Source organism: Tetrao urogallus (assembly GCF_951394365.1).
Source record: "Tetrao urogallus genome assembly, chromosome: 4".
Taxonomy (NCBI): domain Eukaryota; kingdom Metazoa; phylum Chordata; class Aves; order Galliformes; family Phasianidae; genus Tetrao; species Tetrao urogallus.
In genome coordinates, this window is record NC_136817.1 from 40,553,092 (window position 1) to 40,574,401 (window position 21,310).

Here is a 21,310-nt window from a genome sequence, read left to right on the forward strand (position 1 = left end):
CTCCTTCTCTCATTATACAGTGAGAAAAGAAGGACGTCTGTTCAGCAACATGGCATTCATACATAATAAGGAATGCGTGCAAGTTGGGAGAATGCAGAATAACTGAGAAACGAAGCAGCAGAATTTAAGCCTGATCTAACTTTGAAGCTTGCTCTGCTTTGAACAAAGGGTTACACTGGTAATTTCCAAAGGTACCTGCCAACCTAAATTATTCTGTAATCTTAAGCAATGGGCTTACGTACAATGAACATAACAAAAACATTACCTTCATTACTGAATGAAATCCCACACTGAAAATAAAGCTTTAGTTTGGAGAATTTCAGCGATGCCTGGGAAGAAATGAGAGCAAAAGAAGCCGCAAGCAAGACAGAAGATGGATGTCTTTTGATCATGTTTTGATTTTGTTTGAACTACCTTAAGTTGGTAATTAAACTTCAACAGCACAGTGAATAACTGATACTGCCATGACATTTTAATACCCATTCAATTAATATTAGGTCACAAAACCATTTCTCAGAGAAAAAGGCTTTATGTAACAACAAGGAAAGACTCCTATTTACATTCCTATATTCACATTCCTCATGCTCTCATAGATTTTGAAAAACATAGCCCTTGAGGTTTTAGAGCATGCTCAGGAAATGAAATTTGATCAACTAATGTCAAAAGATCAAATTTCAGCTTTTGAAATTCAAACAAATGTCCTTCTGCCATAAAAAATGCATCAGGCAAAGGTGGCAGATTTTCATCATGTCCAACATAAATCCAACTTGTTCCTGTCTTCTACTGTAAGATAACTGAAAATGTCTCCCAAATGAGTAATTTGAAAAAGAAAATGACGCTTTAAAATACAAGACTGACTTGCATTGATTTCTCATGTTCATAATCTCACACTTGTGGAGTTTCATGTTCTACAATCCCAGCAACAGCTGGAAACATTTGTGCTCTGGCTTTACCATAATGGTTGTTCTCAATCTCTTTCACCCTGAAGAACATACATGGTGATGCAACAGGAAACAGCCAGACATGCAAAAAAGCATTCCAACAAATGACATCTTCCCTCAGCTGCACTTTAAAACAGGTCATATCTTCAAAGGATTTGTGCATTTCATATAATCGTTGTATTCTAGAGACTCAAGCTTGTTTATCACAAAAAACAAAGGTACTTTTGCACATGTCAACTAGTGGCAGTGAAAAGGAAGTCATTTTGTACTGCTAAAATTATCAATTTGCTGAGGATGGATCTGTCCCCATAAAAAGAATTTGTGAGTCCTATAAACACTCTATATCATCTTTTGTTGGTGACTTCTCTCCACAGGTCTTTGGCGCTTCTTTAATTTTACCATAAGATCTAGGTTGATGACACTGCATTTCCACACAGGAAGTACTGATTTACAAAGGATTTAATGACATTTGAGTCTGTCCCTTTATGTTTAGAGGCATTTTTGTTCCTAGGTAATCTCTATATGCAGTTAGCAATTTTTTCCACTTCATTAGTAACTCCTTTTCCAGCAGCAATTAGCTTAATAAATATAAAAACACACACACACAAAAAACAATTCTATGAGTATAGTAGACTACAAGCCTATTTTTAATCTCTGCAATCCATCATTAAAATAAGAAGTATCACATGCAAACAACCTTCAAACTGCTAATGATTGCATTAGCTCTAATTGAAGAGCAGCCTAGTCTCACTTCAACAGTAGTTTATCATGCTAATCCCATTTCAGGTAAAATTTTAGTTAAATGGCTAACAACTTAACGCTCTAATGTTTAACAGCAATATGTATTTTCTTATTTGTTTAGAACCAAAAGAAAATGAGGTTCTTGTAGTTTCTTACCCTTTCAACCAGGCTTTTTTTTTTTTTTTTCCTCCATTTTTTGGGGGAAAAAAATTATACCTTAATTTTAAGTATGTAGGCTAATTTCACAAGCAGCTCTGAAATCTCTCTTTAATTCCACCTGCAGTGAGGCTAACATTTTCTCTCATAAACCTGATTAAAAAAAAAAAAAGGAAATGAAGTGGAAAAAAGAAGCAAGATTAGCTTTCATAATTCATTCTCCTGGACAAACCTGTCTATTGAATGTGACAAAAAGTAAGCCAAGCAGAAAGCAAGCAGAAGTGTTTCTGCGTTGCCACTTTGCCAAAGGATGAAATCACAGGACAGATTTCTGTGACCACCAGCAATGCCTTCCATCCATACTGACTCCCAGATCTCAGACTGCATGTATAGACTGAAACAATAATTTTGTAGCATTCTCCACTAAGAATTTCTTGTGGAGGTACATTTGGAGCACGAGAGGAAGAGTAAAAGTGGCTATCAAGTAATGTTATCTTTCAGAAGTAACCTTTGAAAGTAATGATGCTGATACATCTAGAGAGCCAGAAGGATTCTCTGCAGTGCTTTTCCTTGTGCTGAGCATCAGAAGAACATTTTCATTTTTAGTCACAGCCTTTTAAGTAGAGCTTACTTCACTGCCATTGTTGCCTTGGGTTGCCTCTTTTGAAGACAACTATGCAAGCTAGATCAAAAAACTCACAGAAAGTCATAACACTTAGAACAAGTATTCCACGAGGTTCAACAGAACTGCAGAGTTCACGGTATTATTTTTGCAACAAAGAAAGACAATGAGAAAATAGAATGTCTTTGCTTTAGGATCAGAATCAAGATCCTCCCCACTTATGAAGAATATTTTTTTGGTAGTTAGCATCCCAAATGGAATAAAGATATTAAGTTCAACTCGATTTGGATGCCTAATCTTCAGAAAAGTGAGAAGCACAATCCAAAATGTCTTCTGGAGACAGCACCAAAGATCAATTTGAAACTCATTCTCTTTTTAATGAATTGATGCTCTTAAAAGCACATAATGACTCAGTCAGGAGATAATTTTATGGCTCAACACACCACCAGTACAAGTCTCATATACTATTGCTACTATCCTGCAAGTAACACCAAGATTCTATGATATCAAGTGTAGATTGAAAGTATGCTTCTATTCAGCACAAGGTGTCTTCACAATTGGTGCATTTATTTAAAGAGCGTGGATTTTGCAGAGATTAAAGACAATTTAGAAGTACTAGATTCTTTTACACTAATTAAAATGCTTTCAACTATAGCAGATCTTCCATTTAAAAAGCAAAATCTTCACAGAGAATATTATATATGCTTGGAAATTATTCCGTAAATGTTTCAATCTAGTACACTACGGAAAACTAAATATGGAAAGCCATCTCAACTCTGGTAGTATTTTTTTGAATAATTAGAATGCTTATGAAAATACATCAAAAGGCATGAAGAATAAACTTCCCCAGTAAAATATATTTCTATAGTCATAATTTCCCACTTGAAATTCTCTATGAGTTATGCTTTAAGTGATGACAGGTAATGTTTATGATCTCTCTTAAGAAAGAACCTGCTGGTTATCTCCTTTGCGTTTGCCAGTGCTTCAAAATCAGGTTTTGGTGAAAGGTTAGATGTACAAACAGCAAGCACAGATGAAGGCAAGACGCCGTCAGTGGTAGCTCCAAATGTGCTATCACACTCTAAGCAATGGGGCACACATTTGTATACAAATTCATAGATTGCATAAACCTGGAGGTTTATCTCATCAGAATAGTCTCTAAATGGCAATGGTCAGCTAACACACACAATGCTATTTGCCTGTTCTGCTATTAGTCCACCCCCTCACACTCCTCCAAACCCTTTTCTTCTCTCTCATAACTGTTTCCAGCTTGGTTTCTGTACTCTGGATGCTCCAGATTTGTTGCAGGTATGGCATCAATATCACAGAATCAATACCTCTTCCCCTCACTTACATAAAAATCCTTATCCCTATTATTACTAACTCACACAAAGTGGGGAGCTCCAGCTCACGCATGACTGCTAGATTTTTGCTTTGCTGGGAGCAAAGGACTAAAAGACAAATGTATTTTGGAATTTCCTTCCTTCTACCTCCTTCTGTCTTTCTCGTATCAGCAGCGCCTTCATCCAGACTGGGGGAGGAAGGTATGTAGGTGGCTGTGATTTCAGCTGCGATCCCACTGGATTCCCACATCTCCTTCCAATATAAACTACAAGCTAAGATTGATTTAAATTTAACCCGAGGCCAGAATCAGAGAGATAATGAGGTAAAGCTAAGAGAACACAAAAAGAAGCAAGAACAAAGGATCTCTCTATTTCTAACAAGTATCACACTGTGCAAACAATGACGCTTGTTTCTGAAAAATAACTCAAATAGCAATGCTATCAAAATACCAAGATCCAATTTGAGTAGTTTCACCTATCAGATGATTGCAAAGCAAATATAAAACTTGATTTGCAAGTTTTAAAAAAATATATCTTTGGTAAGCAAAAATAAATACCACTGCTATGATATTCCATGTCCTCTTGAAATAGTCACAAAAGAAAAACTAACATGCTGTATTGTGCCACTTGTATTTATAGGATAAAGAATATCCCCCTGCCCCCCTCTCCCTGCATGCCCCCCTCCCCCCCCCCCAAAAAAAAAAAAAAACAACCCATACAGTCAGAACAAAGCACTAAAGAGTTAGGTGGTAGCAAACAATTGCTTTTGTATTTTTTGCTGCTGGTTATTTTGTAACTAATGCAACTTCCCTGCTGACTTGAAGCCCAATACAGATTCGATCCTCTATTTCATAGCATCAACTCTTATACCTGAAGGGTATCTATGCTTCTATGATTTCACTCCGAATTATCTGACTGATTTTTGCATCACAGCAAGTTAACTAATACATGAATTATTTATAAGAATAAGTGAGGTAGTTGTATCCACTTGGCAATAACGATAGATTTAGGCATCTGCTACTAGAAAACATCAGCTCTGCCAAAATGTCAGATGCTAATAAGTGAAGCAGCTCAATTAAGCTACAAGACACAATCGCTTTGTTCTACCAAGGATGTAGGCAGGCATATTTCAATCCATATCTGGAACTGACAGGCAGATGCATTTCAGTGAAGAAATAGATCAAAAAAACTGCAATACATACAGCCCTACATCTTCACCTTGCTTGAGAAGTCTCAGGTTTTTAAGGTGCTAGTCTGAGTTATTATGAGTTCTCAATAAAGCATGCAAAATAGCTGAAGCAGTGTCAGTTTTAATCAACAAACCAATTAAAGACTTTAATGAAGTTCACTTTATCTGTTCAACAGTATGTTCACATCAAATTATTTTTAACGGGTGTTTAATATGCAGATTCTTTGCATTTTAATAACACTTTCAACAGTGATATGTAAAAAGAAATGTGCTGTTACAATAGGAAACAGCACTCACATACATTGAGAAAACCCACTTTAAAAATGATGGGAAATATGTCACCTTAGAGTCTAATGCGTTGAGTCAAAAAACACAGTTGCCATGTTAAAGCCATGGACTATCACCTGCTTTTAAGAAGGATGCAAGAGTAAATGGTGCTGTTGATTCTTTCCTCTTCCACCTTGTGTGACTAACTGTACTGCTCTAATGCTGTATTTATGCAGACAAGATCTAGAGTTGATATTTGAGGCAGAAACAAGTAAAAGTTTGTTTCAAACAAACATTTACCTCCCTGTAGCCAAAGTCAATTTTTTTTGTGATGAAGGAGAATTACCTGCAGGTGATTCATTCCGGAAGGCAGAATAATTTTCTGCAGTGTGTCAGGTTCTTGTGTTTTACTGGTCCCCAGACAAAATGCATATTTGTATAACACAGAAACTGCTGCAGTTATACAAAGAACATTTGAAAATCACATGCATTTTAATGCTAGAATGAACAAAATGTTAGCATGTTTTCAGAATGACTAGCAATATATTTAAAGCAGCTGAAGTGGCTCATAACAGTATTTGGCTGAGATACAGAAAAAGAGCATCATATGATACCTCACAATCCTGTTCTGAGTGTAGATGCCATCACATATTTACAGAACAACCTTAAAGATATTATTTAAAGATAGTTTTAATTAATTTATTATGGGAAGGATTAGAAAATAAGAATTCTTGTGATTTGACACTTACCTCAGAAGCAGCAGGCAGCCAGACTTCAGACTAGCATTGAAGTACTTAGGCTTGGAGTCTGAAGACATTCAGCTACCTGAGATGCAGCCTTAGTATATGATCATGTAAATACTTTTTTCAAGTGAATCTTCTACTTAGTGTCCTAGAAATTGAATAGTTTCCTCAACAGTAATTTTGGTACATTAAGTTTAGAGTATTAATTAAATTACTGAACTGTGAAATACAGAATTTTTAACTAGAATTGATTCCACAGAAATGTTGATTTCAGACATACTTTGATGTTGTGTTAATATAGATAGACTTTACATTACTTGTAAACCCCTAATATGCAATCTTGTTTACTTTCCATACTGAAATTCTATCCCCCCCCAAAAAAACAACAAAAGTGGAAAAGAAAAAAAAGGTTTTAGTTTTACTCTTCAATTCCATCAAGTCATTTAGATGTGTGCTACAGTTTGATGTAATTTTAAACATTATTACCTTTTTACTTTATTGTGGGCATAAAAATACTTTTATTAACTTGCCTTAGCATTGATCACTTTAGCTAGAAGCTTTTGATGATTACAAAGTTCTAATTTGTGCAGAATTTGTACTTGCCAATGTTACTTGATGCTTCCAAACGAAAAAATAAAGGCAAAAAACAAATGTACACAGAACACGAGAAAAGGTTCATGCCCAGTAGGTTCCACCATTCCATGGAACAATGTCCCCAGGAAGTATCCAGAAGTGTCAAAGATCTGACAGACACATGCTGGCAGGAAAGGACTTTCCCTTTATACTTTTTATGGAACTACACTGCACCAAAGGTTTCTGAAGACCACCAGAACTGCTCTGATTGTTCCCACATGGGCTACCCTCAAGATTCCTGCAACTTCTCGCACACTCATTAACTTAGGGTTCAAATGGAAAAAACTCTGCATCCTCACTACAATGCACTAGGGCCAGTAGAGGGAACAATATGGTCAAAGAACAGGACTTTTGGAGACTAGGACAATTTTTGTTTCTTTTTATAAAAAAATTATACACCGCAACAATAAACTTTTATTCTGTCTTCGCATGATGCTCAATTCTCATCACATACCAAGCTGTATGCACCTGTCAATTCAGAAAGCACTTCACACAGGATAGCACATTGCAAGGGAATTCTCAACAAAGGACACGAAAGCTTAGAACAAGTGTATATGTTTGTTTTAACTATTTTCCATTTACTTCTGATAGAAAAAGTGACAGATGATATACCATACCCCATGCCTACACAGGGCCTGCATACTTTCACCACATCAGAAACTGCTGTCACTGCTACTCCTGCTGATGGCTTCCACAAACAGAACTGAGAATACCTGTACAGGGGCAGTTGCCTGTGTAATGTGCATGTGATACAGCTAAGTACCGTATGCAAAAACACACAGGTTTATAAAGAAGCACATGACTGAGATTTGCATGTTCTTAGTTCACTACAGGAAACTTTTGTTAGTAACAATGGGCAGACTAACCAGGAGGACTGCACATTAAGTACACAAAAGGAGAGATGCTATGTGTTACAGGAGAAAATAGCACATAATCATTACTTTCAAAATAGATAGCAATGGGAAAAATAGACTTACCTTAAAAACCCTAACATGCCTTCCAAGGTTATTCATTTGTGCAATCACACATGCACAGATGCAATATGTAATGCACAGATGCATTAATGATATTAGTTTTACAGATACTGAATGAAAACAATATCCTCAAGAAACATAACCAAAGAGGTAGAAGTAAAGATGCACAGTAATAGAGAAACATATCACTAAGTTCTAGGTCTGCTCTCCCAAATGACTTACTCAATTACAAAGTATAAATTCAATTTACAAAAACGTTAAGCTTGGAAGGTCTTCAAGTGCTATGCTCAAAACTGGGTCAATTTCAAAATTTGATCCAGCTTCAAAGGTAGAAACTGGCTGCTGTCATCAGTGATTTTCCTGTGGAAATTAAATTCTGCAGTGGGGCCTTCATATTCTATTCTATTCTTCATATTCATATTCTATTTTATTTCATTCCCTCCAGATTAATAACACTGTTTAACCTTTTGTAGCTTCAGATTTTTGCAGATGTAGGAAAACAACAACATATTATGTTCCAAAAGTGGGCTGGTTGCTCTGAAAAGGACCTGTGAAGAGGGGCCCATTCAGATCAACAAATCATACAGCTAGTAATTGAAATGAATAATATACGTTTGCAAAAATAAAGAGCTCCATATTTAGGATGTGACTGAATTAGGGTTTCAAGTGCAGCCTCTCCTGTATACAAATTATGCTATACATTTCTTAATCGTATAGCTACTTCCTGCTTTTTCCATGCAGCAACTTGAATGAACCGCAGTCAAGCAGGGAGAAACTTTCAAGTTGCACTCTCTTAACTTGCACCAAAGATGCTTTAATTACAAAACTTTTATAAATCTTTGTCTGAAAACACCATGGTCAGCTTGCTCACACCTTTCAACACCACTCAACATAACAGTATCTCCTCACTTCAAAAGACATTTATTGTCTTCACAGTGCGCTTAAGCCAAAGCATCAGTTTTACATTCCGGCAGACATGCAAAGCAATATTCCCATCAAAGGCTTTACCTGCATTTGTTTTTTCTCACTGAACACATTCAAAATCCAAAGAGATTAGTGTCTTATAGATAATATACAGAAGTATACTATACATATATACCCATGTACAAAGAATGTTACCTGTGCACCAAACTCAAAGGAACACATGCTTGGTATGCAGTTGAGAGCATTCAGTAGATTTTGGATCTGCAAGTGAGGCTCCATTAAAACAAGCACGTAATTAATTGTCCTGCAAAGGCTTGGTTAAGTCACTTGCCCAGAGCCACTCTATGTAATAATGAATCTATATAATAGGGCCATATAAAACCAATCAGGCAATCCTAAGTCTGGCAATCCCAGCTGTTCTTTGGAGTGTGACTTTAGTAAATATTGCCATCAGAGAGGTTCAAAGATGCATTTCCTTAGTCTTTTGGAAAAAAAGAAAAAAAAAAGAAAAAAAAAAACAACTATTAAAAATGAGCCAGTTTCTCCATGGTATCATTATATCACTAAGTACACAAAATGGGATTAGAAATTCTAAGGCTGCCATTCAAATATCTTTCATCTGAACACTGAACAGATGTAGTGTAGTGCTAGATCAAGCTCATTAAATCCATGAGCTTAAGATGAAAAACATATGCCTCAAAGAGAACATCAAGTACATGAATCCAGAAACAGCTGAGCCATGGAGGGTGGCAGCATCCTCGTCCCTCTGCTCCCTGCTCAGTTTTTTATGGATGAAGGCTGACAGGGCTATTCTCTCCATTCTTCTGAACTCACGTTCACCAGTCAAAACAAAGTTGCCCAAACACTTCCCAGGTACAAGAGGTCTCTTATAGCACGGACTCTTCATAGTTCGGGCTCTGATCAGACTCATACCTAGCAAAGAGCCCTGAGTAACAACAGTAGGACATTTTGCCTTTGTTGTAAATCAGCACTGTAACCTACATACACAGTTCACACATAGCAAACTAAACGAACTTCAGCTAAGGTTTCCAATGAAATAATCAAAAGCATTTGAAAAGTTATACAGCTTTACCAAATTCAAAATCAAAACTCAAAATGACAATCATACTGGATCTTCCAGCTAACCACAGATCCAGAATAAGTTTTATAAAAATAAAAAGTAATAATTATGCATTCTACATTAAATCTCCTTCCAGAACCAGGTGTCTTCTCCCTCAAATCAGAGTTTTCTACATATCCATTTTATTTCATGTGACTGCTTATAAACAGAATTCTGATTTATTTTTTTTCCTCTGAAGACAAATATTTCACCCCTCAAAATAAACAAAAAAGAAGTTAAAAAATGAGGGATGCACATGGCTAAAAGAAAAGAAATCTTTTCATATTTTTTTAAAACAAGCACCTAATTTTACCAATATACGATTATCATACTTGAACAGTTACTCTAACTTTTTTGATGATCGCCATCTCAATAGCCAGCTACAAGGTTTCTAAAAGATTAAAGCAACTCCTCCCACAGACATTCCTATGTTAATGATTAATGTCTGCCATTCTTCAACAAGACTGCTTTGACACATATAACATTTATTTTCCTCTCCACTATTCAGTGATTGTGTTTATTTTTCTGTAATGTTTGAAAAGAGCTGTCCTCCATTCCATAATTATTCCTGAATTGTCTGTATAACTTGAAAATCTACCAAATCACTGTTCAACTGATGGTCCCTTTTTCCAGTCACCTGCTGTCATGCTACTCACACAAAACTAATTGTCAGGTTCACAATGAATCTCACAACCTTTTCCAACCACCCTTCACAATTTTGTTATCTTTTTTTTATGATTACCTTCATAACTCCAGCTTTCATGTTAGTTCATACAGAACATCAGCACCTCTCAGCTACTCCACTGAAAAGCATGAGGAGTCCAATCTTCCCACACTAGTTTAAAAGACAATACCTATCAGCTACCCCAAAGAATATTGCAGTATCACAAGCACTGCAGGAGAATAATTTTAAAAGCAAGAACAAAGCAAGACGTAGGCTCAACTGAAAAAAAAAAAGAATCAAAGACTTAAATTATAGCAGTGATATACAATGGGGTAAACTTCTGGAGATTAATTGCTCAAATACAACTCCAAACAATTCAGACACCTTCAGAAGCATTTAAGAAATAAAATAAATTCAACAACAGAGAACATTAAATGCAGACTTAGGAAATCAGTCAGGACATGGCAGACACCTATCCTCATACAGTTTTTGCCTTAAAGTAGATTAAAAAGTCCACGGGAAGGAAAAATTTCTCCATGACTGTCACTCAGTTATGCAGTGAGAGGTAATAGCTTTACATTGCACCAGAGAAGGTTCAGATTGGATATTAGAAACAATTTATTCTCAGAAGAGCGATGAGGTAATGGAACAAGCTGCCCAGAGAAGTGGTAGTCATCATCCCTGGAGGATTTCAAGAAAAGGGTAGGTATGTCACTGAGGGACATGATTTAGTGGGCATGGTGGTGATGGGTTGATGGTTGGACTTGATAATCTTAGTGGCCTTTTCCAACCTTAACAATTCCATGATTCTAATGGTACTGTATCCCCACAAATTCTTCCATTTATCAAGTTGAACAACCTGTATTATCCCTTCAAAGAAAATATCTGCAGAACACTATTCACAATATACTCAGCGGATTCTTTAATTCATTCATCCTGTTTCTTTTATTTTGCCTTGAGCTGCAACATGATTGACATCTTCTCCATCAGGGTAGTAAGGCACCGTGACAAGCTAATTATTACATAAGAGATGATACTTGTTACCTCCCCAGGTCATCTTAAAATCCCTTATTTGGATGCAATTTTAAAAGTTATAGGCTTTAGCTTATGTACCAGCTTAGCCTAGACATTATGCTCTTTCATTTCAGAGCTATCCTAAAAACGAAGGCTTTGCTATTCCGACACAGTTTATTGTTCACATTATCAGTGCTGATAACAAAGACTGGTAACTCTTCCAGGCTAGGAAGAATAGAATAAACCATTGTTTTGATTTTTTTGTCAGGGCTCCCCTGGAACAAAAGTTACAAGAGGACTCGCCTTCTTAAACCAAGTTTAATGGTTTGGTTTCATAGCTTAAGCTCAGTAGAATAGTTATCTTTTTCCCCTTAGCTAACTGACTTTCTATGCCACAGATCACTTGCCAAAAATGCGTTCATTTCTGATAACAGCAACAAAACAGGGGAGGAGGTGTATTAGAGCAAGAAATGCATTCATAATACAGAAAGTAGTTGAGGCAGGAGACAGAGACGGAAATTCAAAATAGAAGGCATTTCCTGAAGATTAATGTGTGGGTGGTAGTATCTGATAGCCAAGGGCACAATGGGTTCTGCAATCAGCAGAACTCTGACTGCAGTCCCAGACAACAGAGACGAGGACTGTGCTTATTTTTTTTTCCCTTTTTTGCTGTACTCATTTCTCTCAATCTTTAACTGGAATTTCCCTTCACCCTAACACCATTGTTCTCTCAGAGTCAAACCATGTCTGAATAGTGCTACCAAAGTAAAGGACACCTATAAAATGACAGATGTAATTCCTGGTGAAAAAGGCCAGGTGAAAAATACATTTTTCAAATACTTCTAATCTTCTCATATAGAGAGAATGAATGAATTTCAAGCTTAGGAAGCCACACACACTATGTATTACTTAACATATCCCATTCCAACAACCATCCTCCAACAACACCTCCACTGTAAATCAGTACTAACCTGTGACTGGTGCATCTATGTCCAGCAAATTTTTTTCTTGACGAAGAATTGAAGCTCCCTCTGTTATTATTCTCAATGCCACGCTTTCTTCCAATCTCCCTTCTTTCATAAGGTGTGCCTTTAAGATATCCACACGTGGCTTGCCATCATTATCAAACACTTCCTTAGCTGTGAGCCGGTGACTTGGAGGAAATGGGACAGCTGTATGGAGAAGAAAAAAATCTGATCAGATTTTAAAGTAAATAAAGCCTCTATTATAGATCATCACACATTTCAAAGTCATCCCCACTGCCAAACCATATTAGCATGAATTTCCTATTGCCTCCTATAACTTGGAGCTTAAGTTGTCCTTAAATGAAGACATCACTGAAGCTAAGTTATCCAAGCACATAAGAACAGCTATTTCATATTTATTAAAAAATTGACAGGAGGATTTAGGCCAAGATTACAGGCAGACGTGTGAACAAACCAAAAAACATATGGGAATATCAGGGAAAAAAGGGAGTAGAGCAGAGAATGCTGTAGCAGCACTGCAAAGCATTTATATAAAATACAAAAAGCAGTGCAATATTTAATTTACATGTATGGGCATGCATAGATACACTCCAATTAAAATGCTGAACTCTAAGACAGATCTCTCTAATGATTTGGGTGATGGTGGAAGATGTTTTCTTCCTATCACATTCGATACATTCAACCACCACCAAGGCATTCCTGAGTGTGAAGCCAACCATACTTCTTCAGAATGGAGTTTAACACAAATTAATAAACTGGTTGCTGGACCAGCAACCCATGTACTGCTCTCACATCAGGCCTCAGGCTTGCAACAACCTTCAGATGCTCAGGCATCCTCTCTCCCAAAGAGGGTCGGAGCGAAGAAGGATGGAGTTGCTGCTGCAAGGATGAGGAGCATTATCCCAGCTTAACCTCCTTTCCCTTGCTGTTCCATCAGAGCCACATCAAGCATGGCCTGCCTGGACAGCTGCAGGGTAATTGTACCAAGCTGTGCCCAGCTGCAGGGGTGTATTATAGGGGAGCCTGGAGCAGGGAAAGGAGACTGCCGCATTCTCTGCACAACCTGGCCCCTGGTTCCCTGCTGAGTGCCTCACTGTGAGCTCTGGTACAGTATGAAAAGCAAAACTCAGCACAGCAGATCGATATGCCTGCTGGTTCCAATTTGTTTTACGTTTCATGATCTATTCACTTTGGAAGCAGCCCATAAATTGCACGTATCTTTGGAAGCTCAATCCAAAAACTCTTTACCTACACTACCAGAAGTAACAGAGCAGATAATAAACAATTGCATTTTGTGTAGCTGTTTGACACAGATAATTTAAACATTAATATCTTCAGAAAATGCTCTCATTTCCTTGATTCAACTTTTTTTTTTTTCCCCTGCCATAACTCCATCATTACATTCATCAAACACTCTGGTGCGGACTAATGGGTACATGCCTATGAATGCATTGAAAATGGAGCCGGAGAAGTGGAACAAAATGGAGGAGGAGGAGGTGGAAACCTGTCAAGCCTCTGACTCCACCTGGATTCTGGGGCACAGAGACAGCTACAGCCACAAGGAAGTTAAAATGCAACGCCTGGGATTCAGAATGTTCTTATGCAGATCTCTTAGTTTTCTCACTCAATCCACAAGAACACCCAAACCACTTTTAATCAGCTTATGTTTTGACCAATACTTCTGTGACAAGTGGTTAACTGGTGAAGACCAAAGCCTTGTTTTGCTCTTTGCAGTTGCTGTGGTTAAGCCAAGCCCGTGAGGCTCACAGAAATCAGTGGGTTAAATGCTTTGTGGATCTTTGCAGTAGATCCACAGCAGGCCTCAATTCCTCAAGAACAAACAACTGCATACACGAGCTATGAACAACTCCTTATACAACACCAGATTAAAAAAAACACTGCAAGGAAGAGGAAGGTGAGGGAGAGAACTCAGCAGTTCCACATGCCTGTATAAATACATAAAAAGATCCTTCCTAAGTTTGGAAAGGAGAGGGAAAAGCTGTTACATATCTCCAGTCCATGTGGCAAGAAGAAATACCAGCATGAGATTGCATTGCTTTGTGATGAAAGCAGCCTCTGTTCTTCCCCTCAAGTACTGTGGTATGAAAACCTCTGCAGCGCAGCACTTCTTACAGGTAACTGCCATACAGGAACATATGCCAGGAGAAGATTTTTGCATTTATAAAGATGGAGAGCAAAACAAACAGCAAGCAAGCACACAAACAAAAACAGCTCTGAGATGTTCCTTCTGATTAACAGAAAAATATGGCACATGCTGCAGCACTGGAAGAGCTCTGCAGGCAGATTTCAGAAACATGTACCAGAGGCTAATTAGAGAAAAAAAGATACTGTTCCAATAGCAGATGATTAATGATTAATTAGCACAAACATGAGCAACTGAATAGAGCACAAATTGCATCTTCCATTATGAGAATATTAATTTTGTATATACACATGCAGAGTGCTTGCACAGACCAACATAAGAAATGGCCGTGTTCACGGGGAAATTCATTGCTGGAATCACCAACAAATGCCACGATAAATCAGAAGCCTTTTTATAAATATAACAAACATTTAGTTTCCTCTGCTTTAGATAGCAACATTACTGTACAAATACATGGGCACCTATTCATTTCTCCATACCTGCTTGTTAGCACATGTAACACAACTACTTCTCTCCTAGTGTTATTGTTTTTATCAGAAATAAAACTGAGGGCATAATCAGACAGCATCCGTGTCCACAGCATCCACAGTGGGGAGAAGCAGACGAAAAAATAGCAAATAGGTAAAAACAGAAAACAATATTCCAACTTTATTCCCCCCTCCTTTTAAAAATGACCTGCATTTTTTAATTTTTGTGAAGCAAAATATTCTGGGGCCTGTATAATTCTCTGCTAAACATTAGGATTCTGTGGAGACAAGGAACAGCAATGCCACAGGCTCTGTGCGAGCAGGAGGGAGGTCTGGAGGCAGAGCCAGAGGGGAGGCACGAGGGAGGGCTGCAGCATCCAGCCCCTCACCACGCTGCTGCAACCAAGGGTGGGAGTCTGCATTCCCACCGGGGCAGAACCTTGGACACAGAAACAGGATGGACTGTAACATGTGCATGCACACCACGAGTGCGTGTTGAAGAAGTTCAGTGACAAATCCCACAAGAACACTACCCAAAGAAGCCATGCAGGCCACCCACAACTCTGTACCACTTACAGCCAGGTCACCATTCCTTTTTGTAGTCATTTAAGGCCTTTTAAAGGCACACCATTTATTTCCTGGTATTGGCATTTACAAAGAAAAATCTTCTTGTGAGATGCTGTCATCAGGGTGCAGTAATAAAACAGGCTACAGCAAAAAGCCATGCAACAAAGATTTTTAACCCTTTATTGCACCCTGCCAATAGCATCTTCCTGAATCTGGAAATACTAGAAGATAGCATTTAGATTCTTAGTGCTTTTAATTTATTTTTTTTCCTTGTGCATTCAGGCCTTTTGAGCACGTTCCAGCAAATGGAGAATAAGTGCAACCTGCTACGTTGGCGTTCTTCAGATTCCTGCAGAACCCACCTCACTGCTAACACAGCCACCAAAAGGTCAGACCTTGTTACCACTGCACTCAAATATTAAGCAACCTCTCCAGAACAAATAAATAAACCATAACAAGCTATGCTTAATTAGTCTGAACATGTGTGCGCACATAAATAAAATACAAGCATGTGGCAAAGAAAGCATTATTTTGTTTATATATTATTCATTTACAAACCAAGCTGTACACTGCATTAATACCCTCTGAGGAGGCTACCCATCCCATCAGTATTCAAGTTCCTTGCATTTAATCTCCCCTCTGCAACACTTGCCTTGTAACTTCACATAACTAATGCTGCATGTCTATACGTAACTATGCCTAGATCATGGCATATTTCTCTAAAGAAAATGAGTCAATGTTTTCCTCTTCATCAGTAAATGAAACACACCAGTAACTACCATCATCACTACGCTACAGTGCATTGCATTTGTTTGATGGCAATTTACAGTTTGTACCTCAAGAAACATTGGCGCTGCAACAGTGGTGAGAGCACAGGTTCTTAAACAAGTCAATACTTCCTCCACATGTAGAAAAAAAGATCTCTGTAGCAGAAAACAATATTCCAACTTAATTCCCCCCCTCCTACTTACTCACAGTCTTTGGACTCAGGATACATAACATTTTCCCCTGCCATCTCTAATATCCCAACAAAATTGCTTTCTCAAAAGACAGTACCATTTGGAATAGCTACCTAAACACCTTTCGCAGGCTGACTTTGCAAGTCTACCCTCATTTCACATCTCTGTTCAACGCAGGGCACATTCTTGGGTATTCTTACTGAACAATGACAACATCCATACCAGTCAGCTCATGGTCATGCAGACCATTAGATAAAGAAGCAGACAAAGACCAAAATGTTTAAATATTAACCTCAGGTTAAAAAGTTGCATTTCTGACTGACTTTATTCCTATATAGTTGCCTATGAACTTCTAGCTTATAAGGTTACTATGAACCAAAGGGAGAGAATCATGTTTTTTTTTTTTCCTCCAAGAACACAACTTACTTCAGGCAACAGATAGGAACTAGAAAATGAGTCACTGTCACTGATCACTGCTGAGAGGAACAGGGTGAAGCCTCCTGGCAGCACAGAGCTCACCAAAGCAGGGAGATGGGGAATAGCACTGCCAAAATCTGTTTTAACACTGACACATACAGCAAGAGAACACAACTGTCACATGACAAATAGCCTTTTCCACAGATTTCCTCAGGCAGCATTTAGATGATGTTTTTATCTCCACATACAAGTTATCTAGTTATCTGGCAACAGATTTGCCACTCACCAGTGGAACCTTTGATAGTTTCTTAACCTGCACATTTTCTTAGCAGGTATTTCAAAGGTTTTAAGAGTAATAAAGAGGAGAGTGAGTTATTTAGAAAACACAATTTCTTTACAGTATAAAAATGTGTAGCATTGCATTCATAGCATATGCGAGTTCTTGGGGGTAGGGGGTTGTCCACTTCAATTATGGAGAGTAAAATATATCACTAACTGGTTAAAAAAAAAAATCCAAGTTTGTATGACAGTATGACCATAATTTTCTCAGTGAAACAAAAAGCAGTATTCATATTCTGCTGCTCCCTAACTAGAACTCTCAGGTTTCATTTTTCATTTACTAGCTTCATTAAGGGTAGGCACACTTGATGCGAACCCTACCTGGAAGCTATTAGTGACTCTGATACATCATTAGAAATAGCAACCTCTCTCCAATATATCAAACTTTAGTGCGTTATTTCAATACATTATATACTTGAAGCCTATTTATTTATTTATTTTACTAGATCCGTTTATCAGATTTTCATTAAAACAATTTGACAGAATTAACTAAGTGCTGATATGATAAGAATAACAGAAACTCACAGCTGAAAAATACATCTACAGTATAAAATAAATGATGAGGTTTACCAATTATCTACTGAAATTTAGAATAAATCTTCCCAGGACTAAGCAGTACTTCCAGTGAAGTTGGAAGAGCTCAGCACAGATGTATTTGTTTGAAGATGTAATCAAATACATCTCCCACACTAGGCATGCTACTTCGCAGAAAGGTGACTGTTAGCAGGGGTCAGCTAGTCAATAAAATACCAAGAAACATTCCATCATGAAGAAGATGCTGGTACATGAAGTCACCTTAGAGAAACAGCATTTGTGTGTCAAGTTAGGAAACTGAAAAGCTCATTGCCCAACCAAGGTCACTTTTAGCAAACATACAAGTAAAATAAAAAGAGAAGAGCTCTGGCAGATGTGTGAAGCAGCTGTCTCAGTTGGCAGCATGGAAACCAAACCACCTGAGAAGAGGTAACAATACCTTCAGCCCAAAATTAATTATTATCAATAGGAAGCTGCTCAATTGCTGTTCAAGTGGCTATCCAATTTTAGTTGCCGACATCATTATCAAAAGGTACTAGAGGCTGGAAAGGCAGTTGCTTCACAAAACAGACTGATGAATCATGCTAGCAGCATTTCTTTGTATCTGCAGGCCAGAATAAGGAGAAAAGAAAAAAAAAAAAAAAATAAGAGAAGAAAGAAGTGGCTGAGACTTCTTCAAATATTTCACCTCTGAGGAGTTAACTCACAATTTTCAGCATCTTTGGACACTTCACTCCCAACAGAGAAATACACAACAGCAACAACAAAAGTGTCCCAGAGCAGCTCACCCAGCTGTGCACAGACACTGTGCTGGGAAGGTGCTTGTAAAAGGAAGGGCTATGTCAAGCCAGTGGGTCCTCAATCTACTGCCAAGGTATTTCCCTACACTAAGGTGCCCAAAGTGTCGAGCTAATTAAAAAGACAAGTCATGCCCTCATTCTACCTGCTTTCCTGAAAGCTTGTAAAATTACCAGTTTCACTTTGAATAATTTCACTTTTTAACCTACAGATAACTGAACTCCGTATGAAATATCAACCACTAGTTCACATCTACCACTTCAGCAACTCATTCTCCTGCAGTTAGAAGCTGTGTGCAAGCTTAGAGGCCAGAAAGCCATGTGGCATGTCTTGAGAGCAGGGTGAAAGTGAACTACTGGCCATGCTAACAGGCACGGCAAGCCCCTCTGGCAAGTACACATGACCTCTTCACCCCTCACTAGAAACGCCCTGCCTAAGCCAATGTCCAAGCATACCATAAGCAGCTCTGATGTGGTAAATTTCTGCAATACACATGGAAGATAATCTGCTACCTAGAACACATTTGCAGGATTTGAGCATTAAAGTTGCAAAAGAATGGTTAATTCTCCCCCAATACTGTGCTACTTTACAAGAGAAACCTGCATCCCAGCAGCTTCAGAGCAGAGACTGTACTTAGAACCAGAGCTGTTTTGTTATCTTGCATTGATGGTGCCTCAGTTTGGACAAGCATTTCAATAAGGACCATAAGTGTCCATTAACTTGGAACCCAAAGAATAGTGCTGCAATGTCATCATTTCTGGTGAAATGCTTGAATGGGCTATAAGCAATTATTAGCAACGCCTTCAAATCTGAATTCTTAACAGCTTTTCCATCAAAGTTGCCTATTCTTTGAACTATCAGGCAAAGAGAATTAAAGGCTGCAGCACTACTCTTCCCCACCATTTCAAGAATTGGTCTGGTCCCTGCAACAAGTGATCAGCCTCCTCCAGAATGTACAGTCCCTAACAATAAGCCAAGTACCTAGCAAATCTTGGCTTCAACTATTTAAAACAATATAGCCAACATAACCAACGCACTTAGAAACTCAGAGTAAATTATATTTGAAAAGAACAACTGTAAGTAGATATTCCAACTGATGTCACTACAAAGAAATACCATTAAAGACACAAAACAAAAACAAAAAGAACACCAGCCATCAATACTGGATTGAATATACTTAATATTCACCACAGGAAGCCTTAACGTCCTAAAGAAGAGTATGAGCATAGAAATTCTTTAAAAAGGTTAGAGCAGGAACACATTCTTACTCTGAGCTCAAGTCAAGAGTAGTGAAATGCACAAAGACCAGGATATACACAAGACTGTCTCAGTTGTCTGATGTTAGTCTGGTAAATTGTTTGACATGTATCCATCCCAACTGCTCTGAACGCTTCTGATACCAGTAGCAAACATAAATTTGGATTACTAGGATTGAAGGATTTTTTAGATTTTGTTTGTAATGGTTCCGGTCTCTCTCTAATCTTGCCTCCCTGGTTGTTATTAATGAGCAATTTAAAAAATCCTGAAAAAAGTCATGTGAAAACTTGAACAGACAAACATCTAGAGGTGTATAGATGTCACACAGAATACCCCAGAAGCTTAAGGGAAAGTGCAGGTTGGAAAGGGGAAAGGGAAAGAGATACACTTGAAAACAGCTGCCTTGAAGAAAAACCTCATAATTCCAAGAAATTTGGGTTTGTTTGAAATACGAAATTGTAGGCTATGCAGTTATGTAGTAACAGCATTCCCAAAGTGCATTTTGTCCACCTACTGGAAAAAAACAAAACAAAACAAAAACTAACAGTTTTACTGAGCACAAAGCAACACACAATCCTGTAAAATATTACAAAAATATTTCCTTTCCCTATGTTCAAAATCATACACGAATATTTTTTTGACATTTAGTCTTCCCTCCTGTCCTCAGTTTATGGATAAAAAACAACTACAAAATAAAAGAGAAAGGAAAAATTAAGTTTAACAGGAAACATTTCCAATTAGGACCAAAACATACAGTTAAAGCTGGAAAATGTGATTGTAGCTTCCCAGCCTCATCAGCAAAGTTTGTTTTTCTACTTTGTGTGTTACACCCAAGTTTTTCCGCAGGCCTCCAACTGCATACTGTTGAGCTTTGTTTTTAGTAGCTTTTGGAACAGAGAACAATAATTATCCACAGTTTAAATTCCTTTATAGGAACAATTCATTTGGAGAAAACAAAGTCAGAGGGGAAAAAAAAAACCCTGCAACAATGGAAAATACCAAAGATCTTCCAAGACTCAGATAAGGAATCAGGCACACTCCTCCTTCCCCCAAGATACTTGAGTGATGAATAACTTCTCTTCTGTGTTAAGACATAAGCACTGTTCCTGATTGGTAGTAATTAAGAAGCAATTGCACGTGGGTAATAACTGAAATTATCTAAATCTATTGAAAAAATGTATAGATTCTTGGACCTGAATAACCTACAGATGTCAATACAGGTTACCATTTTGATCTGAATTTCTGGTTCATCCTATTTCATTACCAAATTTCAGCCTTGTATTTGGCAACGTATATATATATATATATATATATATATATGTATAAATATGAAAATCGATAAAAACATAAATGAAAGGAGTGCTGCAGACAGTTCCTCACCAAGAAACTGAAATCATAATTAATACCCCATCACAGCCTTTGAGCACCATGAAGTACCTAACCAAGTTTGGTCAGGTTAAGGTGTGCTGTGACAGGCAGAGGGGAAGAAAT

At 37.8% G+C, this 21,310-nt stretch overlaps 1 protein-coding gene across 4 annotated transcripts in view; it reads right to left on the reverse strand.

The window, feature by feature from the left end:
* PPP3CA (protein phosphatase 3 catalytic subunit alpha) overlaps positions 1 to 21,310 on the reverse strand; it is a gene marked incomplete at both ends in the record, with an annotated part of 188,430 nt that overhangs the window by 92,309 nt on the left and 74,811 nt on the right. For all 4 annotated transcript variants that reach the window (XM_079535019.1, XM_079535018.1, XM_079535017.1 and 1 more), the window contains one exon: positions 12,303 to 12,503. In XM_079535019.1, coding sequence (XP_079391145.1) covers positions 12,303 to 12,503 — 201 coding nt within the window. The remainder of the gene's footprint in view (positions 1 to 12,302; positions 12,504 to 21,310) is intronic.